The 15574-nt window shown below is 39.8% G+C and overlaps 1 protein-coding gene across 3 annotated transcripts in view; it reads left to right on the plus strand.

The window, feature by feature from the left end:
* NRXN3 (neurexin 3) overlaps window positions 1-15574 on the plus strand; it is a 1622198-nt gene that overhangs the window by 1479989 nt on the left and 126635 nt on the right. For all 3 annotated transcript variants that reach the window (XM_032482446.1, XM_006184279.3, XM_006184277.3), the window contains one exon: window positions 1490-1797. In XM_032482446.1, coding sequence (XP_032338337.1) covers window positions 1490-1797 — 308 coding nt within the window. The remainder of the gene's footprint in view (window positions 1-1489; window positions 1798-15574) is intronic.

Here is a 15574-nt window from a genome sequence, read left to right on the forward strand (position 1 = left end):
AGTTTCCCTTCTCTGCCTCTTCCATTCCAACCCTTTTTTATACGTTAAGAAAGGATTCCACATTATATACCAGAAATTCAAGGATAGCTAATCATTGTGTAGACTTAAAGGCCATGTAATGGTGGTAGAGGTTTAGAGCCCAAACATCACAGTATGCTTTTATTCATGTTAGAGATTGTAGAGCAAAAACCTCCATCTTTTAAAAATAGACTTCCTTTTATTAAACAGGCAATTATAACAGAACATTGATCCCAGTCATTTATAGCTAAAATAATTCGGATGATTAGATTAAGAATGAATGAAGCATTTTCTGATCACTGGCTAAGAATGGAGAAAAAGTCAAAAAGGATATATTTAATTTCATTAAAAATATTTTTTCATCCTTCTCTGAATGGAAACGCTGAAGGAAATAATCTGGAGAAGTAATAGCACAGAAGGCCTTATTCTTAAAAAGCTATTCAGAGTTTTTTAAAAGTAGAAATAGTTGGGGGGAAGATAAGTTGAGTTACACCATTCTAAGCTCTATCCTGCCATGATTTTTTTCTGATAGCTTTCTGTCCACAAAAGCATAAATTGTACCCAAATGGGAACTTCAAATAAGGTGAGCTACTATTTTCTTTAATCTATTAACATACTTTAATATCATTTAAGCAGTTTCATGTGTTACTTTTTTCCTTAGCACTACCTCCCCCCCCCTTAAAATTCATTGATTTTGAATGACATCTTTTTTCTTCCCCTCTCCCCAACTGACACTATCAATGCCTCCTTATTTTCCGCATCTCAGAGATTTAGTTGTGTGATGTCATCTCCCCTCCCCCAAATTATAAAGATAGGAAATGATCTGTCATGATATTTGTCTAATAGCAAGTATGGATAGAATAGTATGAATTAGGAAGATTTCTACGAAATGAGGTATTTGATGACTAAAATGTTTACTTTTATAAATGTACAATGAATCCAAGTCTCTTAACTGTAATCTAATTTCAGTTAATTTAACTGAATTATCAGACCTAGTTTTTTAATTCAGTGTTCTGAGTTACCTCACTGAGTTTTGATTTGCCATATATAATCCTTTTTAGTTTTCATCATGTCACTTTGTAGGTTAAAAAATCAGTACAATAGGTGTTGATGATTTGTTATTGTCATCACCTGATTTCAGGTTTTTCTTTCTCTCATCCGCAACTGCATACCCAAGAAGACTACAATACTGCTCATCACTGAACCAAGATTTCTCCTGCCTCATGATAAAGAAATTAGTGAACAAATACTCAATTATTCAGGTTATCTAGGGTTTTCAGCTAGGCAGTGGAAGAGATAAACATAGTGAAATGTTACTTGCCAATGTTTGTATTGAATTTTTGTTATCCAATTTCTTCCCCTTCAATTGCTCAAGGAAACATGTTTTGATTGCCTGGTCCATTCAGACCAGGTAAGGCAAACAGAAAAAAATGTACGGGAATAATAATGTTTCCTCCACCCAACCCACTAGGCCGGCAGTTAACCATCTTCAACACCCAGGCGCAAATAGCCATCGGTGGAAAGGATAAAGGACGTCTCTTCCAAGGCCAGCTTTCTGGGCTCTATTATGATGGTTTGAAAGTACTGAACATGGCAGCTGAGAACAACCCCAATATTAAAATCAATGGAAGTGTCCGGCTGGTGGGAGAAGTCCCATCAATCTTGGGAACAACACAGACGACCTCCATGCCACCAGAAATGTCTACCACCGTCATGGAAACCACCACTACAATGGCCACTACCACAACTCGTAAGAACCGCTCTACAGCCAGCATTCAGGTAGGTTTTTCTCCAAAAATTAATTGATTCTGCATCTTTGTCTTTGAGACATTGCTATCATGATGAGTGTTGCTATGTAGCTAAAGAGTCTGAATTACTATGTTTATAGGAAGGATACCCACAGATGATGCTCATAGTAATAAGACCCAGGAATAGAGCAAGACAAAGTCATTGTTACAGAAGTGAGAAAAGTCTTGTGTGCACTCATGGATTATTATTCCTATCATGTTCCTATCATAGTCATCCCTGAAATGGTAAAGCTGTTATTCAAAATGAGCAATGGACAACGTTTTCACTATGAAATACTCCTCATTTTATTACCTTTTTTTTCAATAGCAGAAAGGGAAAGAGCGGAAAGGAAAATTTGTTACCAGCAGAAGACTTTATCCTAATTCAGTGCTATTCGCATGGCTTTGCTGGGACATGAATTGTTCATTTTTCAGGCCAATGGGTAGCATTAAATTAAGGGCAATTGAAGCTAGAGGTTCAACTAATCCTTATAAAATGCAGTATCTGTTTTTGATATTAAGTGTTGATTAATATCTCATTATTTTTTGTCCACTTTGTTTCTTTTATATTTGAGGAAGATCCTAATTACATTAGAAAATGTGAAGGTGTGAGTTTAGCTATGTAGGGAGTCCTTAATTTTGTGGTAACGTTTTTGTTTTGTCACCTAAAAGTAATTATACCCAAGCTAAAGCTTAATGCTTTGCTGACTTCCTTGGCATTTCATAAATCTAGTTAGTAGCGGGTAGAAGGTTAATTGAGTTATTAGCCCTCAATACTCTGGCAAAAAAATAAGACATTTCAATGGCTTGTGGGGAAATGACCCCTAGCCTAGTTAGTGTTAGTAGAAGATTCAGTAGATCAGTACTTGTCCTTTGTTTCTCAGTTTTAAGACATTATCCAGGGGTTCAGTTGAGTCTTTGACATCTCCCTTCTGTTGACTTCAGTGGTCATTGTTAAAGTCAATAATCAATTAAAGCCCTTAATGTGTTCCTGTTCTTGTGAATTAAGATTACGTGAGTTAGGTAGAGGTAAAAGTGTTGTCTTTTCCCTTTTCTTTGAGCAGAAATATCCAGACACCTCCTTACGTGACTCCACAGGGACAATTTGAAGCAGATGCACTGATGATGTTATCAGGCCAATTTTAGGAGTTTTAGAAAAGCTACTAAGAACCTGGCTACTTAGCAGTCTTGCAGTCGCATGTGCTGTTACATGCATACCTATACAAGTGCTCCCCAAAAATAGCTTCTTCTCTCCTGATATTAAAGCAATAACTCCTGACACTTCACTATACTCGCTGAAAAGAAGATAAAAGGCAATATGTATTTCTATTATGACTCTCTACAGCTCAAGCGCAGATCTGTTTATTGTTGGTGAAAGGATAATTCTGTCTGCACAGGTCTTGGCAGACTTGTTCTGTTTCTGTCAGAATACATTCCACTAACTCTGTGGGAAGCAGAGGAGCAAATGGCTTTTTCCTCATAGGAAAGGATGGTCTTGTAGTCTTTTCAAGGCCAAATTTTTACTGACCTCAGAAGGATTTACTGCTACATGGGGATCCAGGGACTAAGCCACAGTAATTATCGGTTTTTGGCTTTCCCTCCTGCAGCAAATACATAAATGGGAGCAGACTGGGTGAGTCTTTGCACAAACTAAGAGAGCCAGAGTAGGACACACGGTTCAAAAGCCTTGTTAGTGATTGTGACTCTAAACATCACAGAACCTGGTGTCATTTTAGAGGACAACAGCTGTGGACAGCTAGAGAATACCCTCTTTAACAGCCTCCTTTCTGGTGTTTCCTTTTTTTTTCAGTTCAGTAATAATTGGATTATGTCTATATGTCTTTCCTTTTGCTTCCACAGACAAGGCTGTAAAAATGAGTTATAAATCTGTTCATGCTCTTTGTTTTTAAGGGTGTGTATATATGTGTGTGTGTGTGTGTGTATATATATATATATATATATATATATATATGTATGTATGTATGTATATGTATATAAAGTACTCTTGAAGGAAAGCCAACAGACTAGCTGAATTGGATTAGACTGGGATGAGGGATAAAAAAGCCCCATATGCTTTGTAAAGATTAGCTAAAAGAATTAATTATGCCAACTTTGTGTTCTTGCCAACTAGCCATAAGAACTTTGCCTTGGGCTTCATAAAAACTCAATAGCCTGCCCATCTCCAAGTCTAACCCTCTCTCAAATACAGTCTGTAGATGACATCAAGCTTTTGTTGTAACTGAGGACCCAACAACCCCTGGACTCTATGGATTCTACCCAAGGTTTAGGACAGTTCCCAGACTCTGAAGACTTTAGGTAAAGAAGGGCATTCTCAGGAGTTCTACTATGTCCTGTGTGATCCAGCTAACATTCTTGGATGAAGTGGACTCATAAAGATTTGATCTCTGGGAAATCCTTAGGAAAAAAAAAAAGTGAGGAAGACTGGATTTCATGTTCACTGGTCCATCATTCATTCATAAGTTTCACCTATATGTGAAATCTTACAGCCATTTGCAAATGATACTCTGTTCTGTCTTCCTTTGCTTTGATAATATCGCTAGAGTAGGGTTGTCCTAAAGTTAGACTCTTCCAGGAGAAACAAAATAAGCATGTGTATTCACAAGTATAAAAATCTGGTTATTGAAAAAAATCTACAGCCCATTTCTTTAAGCATAAGGTAAGAAAACACCATGTGAGCACTTCCTTTCTGATAGACCTTGGTTAATGTTGATGTCAGATCAAAGGAAAACTGTGAAGTGCTTTTAGTGCTGCTCTTAACTGTGTGTGAATGTGAACAAATCCTTTTTGAGTTTATATGGCCCTCCAGTGCTCCAGCCTCCTGGAAGTAATTGGCACTTTGATCTTTCTGATACCATAGCTTGTTACAGAACTACTTGCGAATTACAGGAACTATGTTAAATTACTCGCAGCTATGGCATCAGGTCCTCACCCTATATTAAGAAGGATATCTCTAGATGCTCTACGGATTAAAAAAGAAAGTTAAGATTGAGAAAGCAGGTAGGTAGGTAGGTGATAATTTTCAAATAAAGGTCTAGCACTTAGTAGATGCTCAATAAATATTTATCGAATAAGTCAGAAAAAACAGATAGGCTTTATTGCATACTTTATCATCATTTAACAATCAGAAGTGCTGTGGCTTTTGGAAGATTTTCCCTCCAAGATGATCAGTGTGCTTTGGACAATTTTAATTTTTTTTCCAGTGGTGAAGCTATAGCAGGATGATTAAATGCATGGACTTGGAGTCAGACTGCTTGGGTTTAAAACCTAGCTCTTCTTCATATTAGCTAAGTGACCCTGGGTGACTCACATATGTTCTCGTTTCTATTGCTGTGAAACAACCTCCCATAACTTAGTAGCTTAGAGCAACAATTGCATCATTAAATATCACAGTTTTATGGGTCAGAAATTTGGGCAGGGCTCAGCAAGGCGATTCTTGTGCCCCCCATGGAATTGACTGAGGTCATTCAGTGGCTACTCTGGTCTGGGGTCTGGCTTCAAGCATGCCCCTGGTGTCTTGGTGGGCTTACTGGGAATACTGGACTCAGCTGGATCCATGTGCCTCTCCATGTCTCCAGGGCTTCTTTCACAGAGAGAGGCTCAGGGCTCCTAGAGAGAGTTTTTCAAGTCTCATTTTCAGGGAAGGATACATAAACCTCACTTCTCAATGGGAGGAGTAGCAGGAATGTGCAGCCAACCTAAGTCTACCACATTGGGAACTGGAGGGAGGGAAAGGTACTGCGGGTACTTACATCAAAGATTGTTGTGAGGATAACTGGGTTAATCACAGTCAAATACTTCAAACAGGCGTATCATGAAGAATATGATTAAATGTGTTTGAACCCTATTATCATATTCTACCCTCAACATTCGGTATGCAGGTCAGTGCCTTCTCAAGCAAGGATCTACCTCAGAAAATGGGGCTGCTTCTCCTGACAGTAGTGTCCATGGTTCAGAGTAAGCCCAGGAGGTTTGGGAGGATAGGGATTTGAAGGAGGGTCAGAGTAGAGTTTGGAGGCTGAAATTAGTCCTGTCAAATAAAAAGCCTCTAAGATCTCAGGCATGGACTTCTCTGATACCTCACTACGCAGCTTTAATTTTCTCTTCCATCTTTAAATCAACTAGGAATTCTATAAGCCTTGGACAATATGTTCTGTTATGAAGTATGTCTATGCACACATCTTTTTGGTGTTACAAAAAGAGGAATCCAGGATCCTTGCCATCACGGAGCTCGCAATGTAAAGAGGGAGGGAGGGCTTGACATTCGCTATCAGTATGAAATAGTGACTTACCAATGATAGTGTGGTGTGGGGTGAGGAGTGGTGTATGGGATGGCATGGCTGGATCTCATGAATGAGGTGAGAGTGGAACTGGGCCTTGTAGAATGAGTACAGCTGGATACATGAGAGGAACAAATCTCAAGTTGGTTGAATGTCCCAAGGTAAGCTGACAAAGTCAGAGGTGATGATCCCTAGAGAGACAGCCAAGCCCAGCTAGAACAGAGAGTACATAGAGGGGGTTTGTGAGAGACAAGAGGTCCAGATTCTGAGTCTTAGTCTAAAACTGCCCCACACAGGAGAGGACCAAGGGAGGAGAACTGGGTCAGGCTCCCTGTAGGTCTTTCTCCCAGGAATGCCCCAGAGGTTATGCAGAAACATCCATCACATCACATCTTACTCTGATGTCAACAGGTTACTATCACGACACTGATAGGTCAGCTTCTAAAATGGAAAAGTTCAACTCAGTCTACACTCAGATAAGCTTAGTTCTTATTCAGGATAAAAGGCAAAAATGAGAAATAAGAGTCTTTTAGTGATAACTATCAGCCGCCATGACCAAAATGTTCCTGCGAGAGAGGAGAGGGCCAAGAGGAAAATAATTCCAAGAATAATGTGAATTCCCCTACCTTGGCACTCCAGACCAAGTTGTTACCAATAAGAAAAAGAACTCGGTGTGTTCTGCGCAAATCACCATCTGGAATCGTATATAAGCTCGCAGCAGGATACTGACCGTGACCCATTTGTTTCTGTGCTGGGCATTGGAAAAGTCACCTTGACATTGGCCAGGACTGCCTGGCACCAGAAAATTACCAGAAAATCACGATGCTCAGCCTGGATTGGAACTACCCTAATAAACAGTAGAAATAAAAGACTTGAGAGCTTTGTGAGATTTCATTCTTACCTTAAACTCACAAATTTGGTGGTCAAGTGTGAACCACTTTCAAAAATTTCCAAAGGAAGCCACAGTGTTTTAGGCTTTGTAATAACACCTGCGTGATGTTGTTAGTCCTTCTGGTCTGCTTCCAGTTTTAGGCTGGGGATGGTAAGAAGCACATTTCAGCCTTGATATTGGCTATTGCAAAACAAAACAAAGCAGAAACATGATTAAAAGCTTGATCCTTCACCTTGCATGTTCTAGATGGAGTCTCAGTATGTTGAAGGGAAGAGAGTGTAACCGAGAGTCAGGATTTCTGGATTGCACTTCAGGTTTTTCCGGTTACTTAGTTGTGTTTCTCTGGGTGGGTTGATTAGCTCCTCTAAGCCTCAGTTCCATTATCTATAAAATGGGCAGAGCATTATCTTTTCCATAGGCTTGTTGTGAGTACAAAATACAACCAGGTGTGGAAAGAACTTAGGCCATGGCCTGCCTGACCAGTTTCCACTAAATGCTAGACATTTGGAAAACCACCTCAACCCAAGAGACTCTGTCAGGACTCCCAGATCCTCAAAGAGCTTAGCCTTCCTGTACGGCTGGATAAGCATGAGAACAATTTTGTTTACATCCCACACAAACCCACAATCACCCAGGATTTCCTTTGCAGGTCCCAGATTGAATCACAACCCTGAACTCATCAATTAGAAAAGATTCCTGCAGTGGGAATTAGCTTTGCCGGGGGGTCATTACATACAAAGTGTTCTGTTAGAATGAAGCATATGAAATTATGAAACTGCCATTTTTTTGGAGATCAAAATTGTCAAATATTAGCAATTTCACGTGGTTCAACCAAAGACACGACACACCCATTTACGGTATGTTGTCATCCACGGCATTCTGAGATTCTGGCTGGAGCACCAAATTTTCCCAGAGGTCTTTGAATAATCAGACTGCCTTGGGATTGGGGTATAAGATTAATCCACCTTATTCCAAATGCCTTGCCATAACAGGAGGTCAAGTGTGTTATACTTACCCCCAAATTATCCCCTCTGGGCCCCTCCACCTTTTCCCGTCTGCCACCAGCTTGGTAGAAGTGAGATGAGGAGTCCACACGGTTTCCAATCCCTCACTTTTACCACAGACAACAGAGCCTCCAGGGGAAGTGTATTTTTAGGATCAAGGCTCAACTAATATTGATTAACAGCCTTACATAACGTAAGGCTTCAGGGCCCGCTCCTTTCCTGCCAAGCCTCATAACTGGGGGAGGCACTGAGATCTGTCAGTCTAATTAGAGTTTAGCTGCCAGCCAAGAAATATCTTCTGTTTCCTCCTTACCCTCACGCAGGTGCTTTCTTTCCCCCTCTCAGAGCATAATTGAGGCGGGGACGGGAGGTGGAAATTGGACTCTAATTTACTCATTACCTGGTAAAACTCTCTAGTGACATTTTCTCTCCGGAATTACATAGTTCTAATGGAGGGGTGGGGAACTCAATGGGTTTACCTACCTCTTCAAAATTTATATGTTGGCAATACAAATAGATCAGCATTTTCCAAAGCTGAGAAAGTCGGGAAAAGGGTTCTCTGAAAAGGCCCTTGTCACATACAGGCAGGAAGTCTGCGAGATGCTGGAAGTTGTACAGATGCCCTTATAATTAGGTTGTAATATTTATAGGGTAGAATTTCCCACCAGAACCCGCTAATACAGTCCTGGATTTTATTCTGAGACATCGGCACAGGTGAGAAGGAAGAGGGGGCAGCTCTTGGCTACTCACTGCAGAGGTCCCCAAATGTTTCTAAAGCCCCAGTGCTTTTTCCAACTACCCAACAGACTACTTGGCCGAGAATAAAGCCTGAATCCTGACCATGTGATGTATGGATCTCCTCCTTGCTCTCTCTCTGGCCATATTTTCTACCACTTTGCTCCAGGCACACAGGTCTTCCTGGTCTTCCTGACTGTAGAGCCAGGATAAGGGAGAGGTGCATGAGGGTTTTACAGTCACAGAGGTGGGTCTCTTCTGTGTTTAAATTGTTGACTTTTTTTGACAATCGGGGATTTTTTCTGCTTTGATGTTGACTTTATTGCCATAAAGTATTCTTTATGTGGATGACTGCATTTGGCTGTCCTTTTAAATGTGACACATTTGATGAGGACCTCATGGTCAGTCCCAGCCCTGCTTGAACACACCAAGCACGTCTGTGTCTTCTCACTTGCCCTTTCTTCTGCCTGATGCAGCTCCTCCCAGCTATTTGCATGACTCATTCCCTTACTTTACCCAGATTTCTGCCCATCTGGCACCTTCCAGAGAGGCCCTCCTTGACCATCCTCTGTAGGAGATCACTCTGTCACCTTCCCCTTTCTTGTCTCTCATAGCAGTTATCTCTGCCTGACATTCTATCATGTATTTATTTGTTTACTGTCTCTATTTAATGAAATGTGAGTTCTAAGATGGAAGATCTTTGTTTCAGGCACTGTCAGAGCCCAGCAGCACAGAGAAAACCCTCAGTCAATATGGCTTGAAGCAAGTGAGTGGGCAACAATCCACCAGCATCTTCTCAGGGAGTACATATGCCTCGTGATTCAGACTGAATCTCACTTCCGAGCACCCTGCCCTCCAGAGGTCCACACTCAGGCGAAGGCTCCCCCGTGGGGTGATTATCAGCAGGGGTATTGCTGCCCTTAACTCCTTACCTTAACAATAAGGGGTCCAGGAGATGTCTCCTTGTATCTGGTGTACAAGATTGTTCTTGTTGACTTCTGGTCTTAAGTTCTCTTTCCTTAGAACTTATTTGTCATCACAGTAGCTTCTAGCACTGAGTTTTCAAAGCACTTTTGGAAATGTGATATCGCCCACTTCCCCACTCCACTTTCTTTGCTGTATTCCTTTCCCAAATTATTTAATTCTTAGTTCTCCTAAAACCTACCTTTAAATATAGGCAAATAAAAATTTCTTCAATTGTCCCCTGCTTCTGTCCAATTCTATTGGTATGGATAGAAAATTAACTTGGGGTTCATTTACTTGGTTGTACATCTCTGGGTAGATTAGCAGGAGTCTTCTATCTGCTTTCAGTTACTTTTTTTGTTGTTTTTGTCTAATTACTGAATATGTTATATGAGCCCACTTATTCCTGGTCATGACCATGTGATTCATCGGGCTCCATAGTTACTTGTTTTCTTCATGTTCTTTTGAAAAGAGTTTGAAAGATACTATGAGAAAGCACTCGATTGAGAGCAGGAATAATCTCTATGGAGTTCTTCATTCAACACTCAGGACCCGCCACGGTGCCTGCCACAAAGTGGGGTTCAATAAATGTTGAAGAAAAGGAAGATGTATTAAGTGAATGAATGCCTATCTGCAGTGGGAAGGGGCAGAGAAGGGAGGCAATATTATTCATGTTCAAGGTGGACAAAGACAGCCACAGACAAAGGAAGCAGCCTCCTTTGAAGGAAAGAGTCCATTGAAACAGGTGTCAGGAGACTTCCTTTGTAGATAAAGAAGTGATTAAAGTCATGACTCTAGGTGGACCTTCAATTCTTAGCTGTGAGATTTTTGGCTAAGTTGCTTTTTGGAACTTAGTTTCATGGTTATAACATCATCTTCATGGATAGGTTAAGATAATATAGGTCAAGGGCTTCAATTGGTGCAACTCAATAAAAGATTGTTGTGGTGGTTGTTGTTGTTATGTTAAACGAGATTCCAATCCAGGTCTCTAGCATCTAGTTGTTTGTTTTTTTTTCTTTAACTATTTGCCTATGACATGGCAATTAGCTTCCTTGGGTCTCTGCTCTTTTCTTATTTAATAAGTATTAGGGTAGATTCACACTGTCTCCAATATTTTCATTTTTTTAGCAGTGTGTAACATGGTGCCTTGTACATACAGACAGTTGAATGGATGGATAAGTGAATTGAGGGGGGCCAGGGGAAGGGGAAGAAAAGTTGAGGAGAAGAGAGGAGAAAGTAAGCAAAAAATACTCTCACTGTGTTGCTGTAAGTATCTGCCCATTTCATCAACTGGATGACTGAGATTGAGAGAAATGAATAGAATATCTTTAATCTAATTAAAATTATAATACAAATAATGATTTCTTTTTGTATTCCCCCTCTTGGCTGAAAGCTTTCAGAAGGAGTTCCACAATGGCCATCTTTATGTAGAAGATAAAGTACTTAATAAATGTGTCTTGAGTTGTCAGAAAGAATCAATGATTCCAGTTTAAGTTAAGGTCCAAGATTTTTTTTTCCTGACAATGCATCTCTTTCTTTCTATTTCTACATGACAGGGAAATGACTCTAAGCAGCCATCACTGCTAGCCAGGCTTCGGGGAGGAGATTTCCATTCTGTCTTCGACAAGGCAGTAGGAGGGGTGGGGTGTGCTTTCAAACCTTTCTGGTGCCTGTTTGAATGATTGTAAAAATTAGAAATACACTGAGGCTGTTATGACAGCCCTGCCTTTTGAAATCTTCTGATTAATGCCTTGGGTTTTCTGGAGAGCTAGTTCTGTTAGCTACATGGAGAATGTAAGGTTCTCTTTGTTTTTGTTTGTTTGTTTGTTTGTTTGTTTTTGTTTTTCATCATCCAGGGATGAGATGTCTGGGGAAATAAATGCACATCATATCTGGGGTGGCTGGCAGTCAATGAGAGAATTACTCGATGGAAATTTGGTTGACTTATGTACATCTCTCTCTCATTCAATCTGATTGTGTGTGGGTGTGTGTGAGAGAGAGATGGAGAGAGAGAGGATGCTCACATGTGTTTGCATGTATTAGCTGAACAGTACTTCTTAAACTGGTTTGTGTATACAGATCACCTGGGTGTTCTAATTAAATCACAGATTCTGATTCAGTTCTGGATGGAGCCCAAGACCATGCATTTCTAGCTGGCCCCCCAATGATGTCAGGCTATAATACATGGCCCTCACTTTCTGGAGCAAGGATATTTGTAGTTCCTAGCTGAGTAGTTGTAGCATCTGTTTACCTATGTCTTCCAAACGGTCACCCCAAACAAGGCTCTTCAAAACAGGAGATCTTGTTAACCCAAAGCATTATGTAAGAGAAAGAGCAGATACCCAACTGAGGATTAGCAAAGAAAAATTCATCCCATCAGACAGTCCTGCTCCTGGTCCCCTCCTCCTGTCCCTCCTCTGCTACATAGCCCTGAGGCAGATGGGGAAAAAAAAATAGGTAGATTTTAACTTCTCACAATATTTATCCCCCATTCTGAGAGGTGACCTCCAATGAAAGCAGAAGGACATGAATGATTTTAATCCGCAGTAACAATGGGAAACTAGTCCTGGCCATCTTGAGTGGTATAAATATATAAAATGACACATTTTTCTCCTCTACCTCTCCACGTCCTCCCCCCAGATACTGACAGAGACACATATTTATGCACCCACAGCTCACACTATAATGCACAATGAAATTTCACCCGGCCTTTATCTCGGGGCTGCTCTTCTGATGATTAATGCCCCACTGGCTGGGAAGCTATTCCACTGAAGAAAGACAAGGAGAGAGGAAGACACATGAAATATATCTCTAAGGCCATTTCTCATTATTATTATTATCATTATTAGTTCCTTACTGCCCTATCTGTCCTGTTAGAGAATGCTTGATCTATTGGCAAGGGGGAGGGGATGACATTTGAAAGTGGATTTCATGAGGGAGAAATGAGCAAGGACAAAGATAGAAACAGACACTTTTTTGCTAAAGAGAACTGACCTAGATGGGGTTTTGTTGTTGTTGTTTTCATTTATTTTTGGTCTTGTTTGTTTGTTCTATTATTTTTTGCTGTTTTCATTTTAAAGCCAAAAATATAATAGATGCCTCCATCTGTGTCTTCTTTGTTTTTTATTCCCCCCCAGGCATTTATTTTTGCATGTGTTCTTTTGTCTTTATTGAGTCTCTGTCTGCAAGAATCAATACGGTATAACATATGCAAATGCTATTCCTGACCACTTATGCAAAAGACTGGACAGAATAATTTCATTGCTTTGTAACTCCCAAAATATAATTGCCTGCACATCCTGGTTGACTTAAAGCTTCTGAAAAGGCTACTTTTTAAAAAAAGAATTCTATGTTTGTGTTGTATAAACCACAGTGTCTGATTCAAAGAAAGGGTGATTGCTAAGTAATTTCTGGCTCTGTCACTTAGGAGGAGTCCGCAGCAGTGGTCCTCGTTGGAAAAATGGGGCCACAAGCAAAGCACTATCACAACCCATGTGCCTACTGATAAAATGGCAGATTCATTAACCGAGACAGAAAGGACCATAATCTGACTTAGGAAATGCTGTATTTCCAGAGTTGAGTTTATGAGGATATGGAATTTATAGCTGGGGTACCCACATGTAACTTCAGTTTTAGTTGGATTTTGTGTTTGGTTAACAACTATTTGGGTAAACTGTGTACCTAGAATGGGCCACACACCATCCTAGGCATTTGGCCTATAGAAATACACAAAACAGACAAAAAACTCACCTTCTTCGTGGGCCATATATTCTGTAACACAAATATAGGGCACCTCCTGAGTGCCAGGCTGTGGGGAAACAAAGAATGAAATAAATATATTTCTGCCTTAAAGGAGCACACAGTCAGGAGGGCTCAAATATTTTCTAAATCTGAGCAGTCTCATTTTTAGTTCAGTTTTCTACAGAAACTTCAACATCCTGATCTCCTATTACAATTGCAGAGGCACCAACCATCCGTGTTTATACAGGTCAGCTCAATTGAAGAATAACAAAGAATAAGGTCTTTCATTTCTATTCAGAAAAAAACAACTTCAAATGTAAACAGTGTCTTTTTTGACTGACAAAGATGGCCGTAGGAAACCCCGTTAAAATAAAGTTACGGCATGTGAAACATATATTGATCTCGAGGACTCAGTTTACAGTATTTATTGCAAATATTTTGTGTAGTAGTTTGAGATGATAGTCTCATGGAATGTTTCCATTGGAAGATTCTCAGTGGTCATCTAATTATTGAGCCCCACACAACTAGTTGAGCTTCAGAGATGGGCCTGCTAGATGGTTTTATCCATCAAAACTGTCTATCCAGGGGCAAATTGCTTGCCCACCTTTTGTAATTTAAGCAATAAGCCTGTATGAATTTCATGTTTTAATTTCATTTTTATCTAAATCATGCATTTACATAGCTTAAAACTTCACATTGCACCCACTCCCATTACTTCAAGGCAGACACATTATTTTAGCTGCTAGGAGAGTTAGCTGCTGTATTTTTAGTAGATAAATATATTATTTTAATAGGTATTTTCATAGGTATATAATATACCTAAACTTACTATCCAGGTACAATTCCAGTAAGAATCATTGTGCTTCCAACTCCTTCTGTGTACTGGAAAACTTTCCTCAGGGACCTCTATTTTTGTGGAGTGTTTTTTTTTTCTTTTTCCTAACACTTACTCTCCAGCCATCTCACAGAGCATATAAATTAAAAACTACATATAAGAGCTCTGAATATTCTACATCCAGAAATGAGCATAGCCCAGTCCTTTGCTTCACACCAGATGCTTGTATTTTTAAGAGGGGCAAGGGTTAGAATTGTCACTTTGGAGTTTTTATGCTGTGAAACGTCAGACAAAGTGTTTGCATGCCGTTGAGCTCCATCGCGCAATGTTTGGTGATAAAGTCTGTTCACTGGGCTCTCAGCTTCCTTCAGCTCTATCTCTGTAATGTATTTATTCGCTTTACTTTACTTGTGCTAGTTGACATAGATACTGTAGAAAAAGAATTTCTCCATGTATTCCCCATTCCTCAGGAGGAATAATATATTCTAAGAGCACAGATGGGGCTCTACAAAAAAAAAAAAATTTGTGAATTAATGTTGGGTATATATGGATATATACACTGGAAATCAGATTTGATTAAGTCATTATACTAAGTATGAGCCAAAGGTTACATTTATTGGAGGAGAGATGATTGGAGGCCAGTATGAGAGAATCACAAAGAGGAGGTTTTAGGGGAAGATTTAAGCAGAGAAGATGAGGATGTTCCTAAGGCTATTTCTACAGGGAACCATTTCTATCAACATTGCTAACCAGAAAACAAAGATTGCTGGAGGCTTTGAATTAGATCAAAATATTCGAAGAATAAAGAGGATAAATAGCAAAATCCACCTCCGAAGCCGTACGGAAAACACCACGCTGCTGCACAGAGAGCCCCTGTAAAGTGTTCTTTTGACTCCAAAAGCTACAGGGAGTTATGCTTTGTTTGTTTGTTTGTTTGTTTTACTTTTTTTTTTTCGTATGGGGGATTTGGAGTGAATGTCTGGACAACATATTTTTGTATGTTGTACTCAGCAATAATAACAATTAGAAGGAATTATAAATTACATAAAACAAAGCCAATCAAGTCATTGCTAAGAGGGGCATTAAGGTGTGTTTGTGTTTTTCTCTCCCCCTCATTTTCAGTAAACTATATTATTTGGGTTTCTTTCGTCATCATAGTAGGTATTTTTGTAAGAGAGTTTTCCTCTTTCTTCTGTTGTAAACACTTTTCCCATCTCAGCATCCTTTTTAAATTCAAGAGACATCCTCCTTTGCAATGTACAACGAAAGGCGGCCATTATGTTACAAAATATCAGAGATGG

Source organism: Camelus ferus, chromosome 6, assembly GCF_009834535.1.
Source record: "Camelus ferus isolate YT-003-E chromosome 6, BCGSAC_Cfer_1.0, whole genome shotgun sequence".
Lineage (NCBI taxonomy): Eukaryota > Metazoa > Chordata > Mammalia > Artiodactyla > Camelidae > Camelus > Camelus ferus.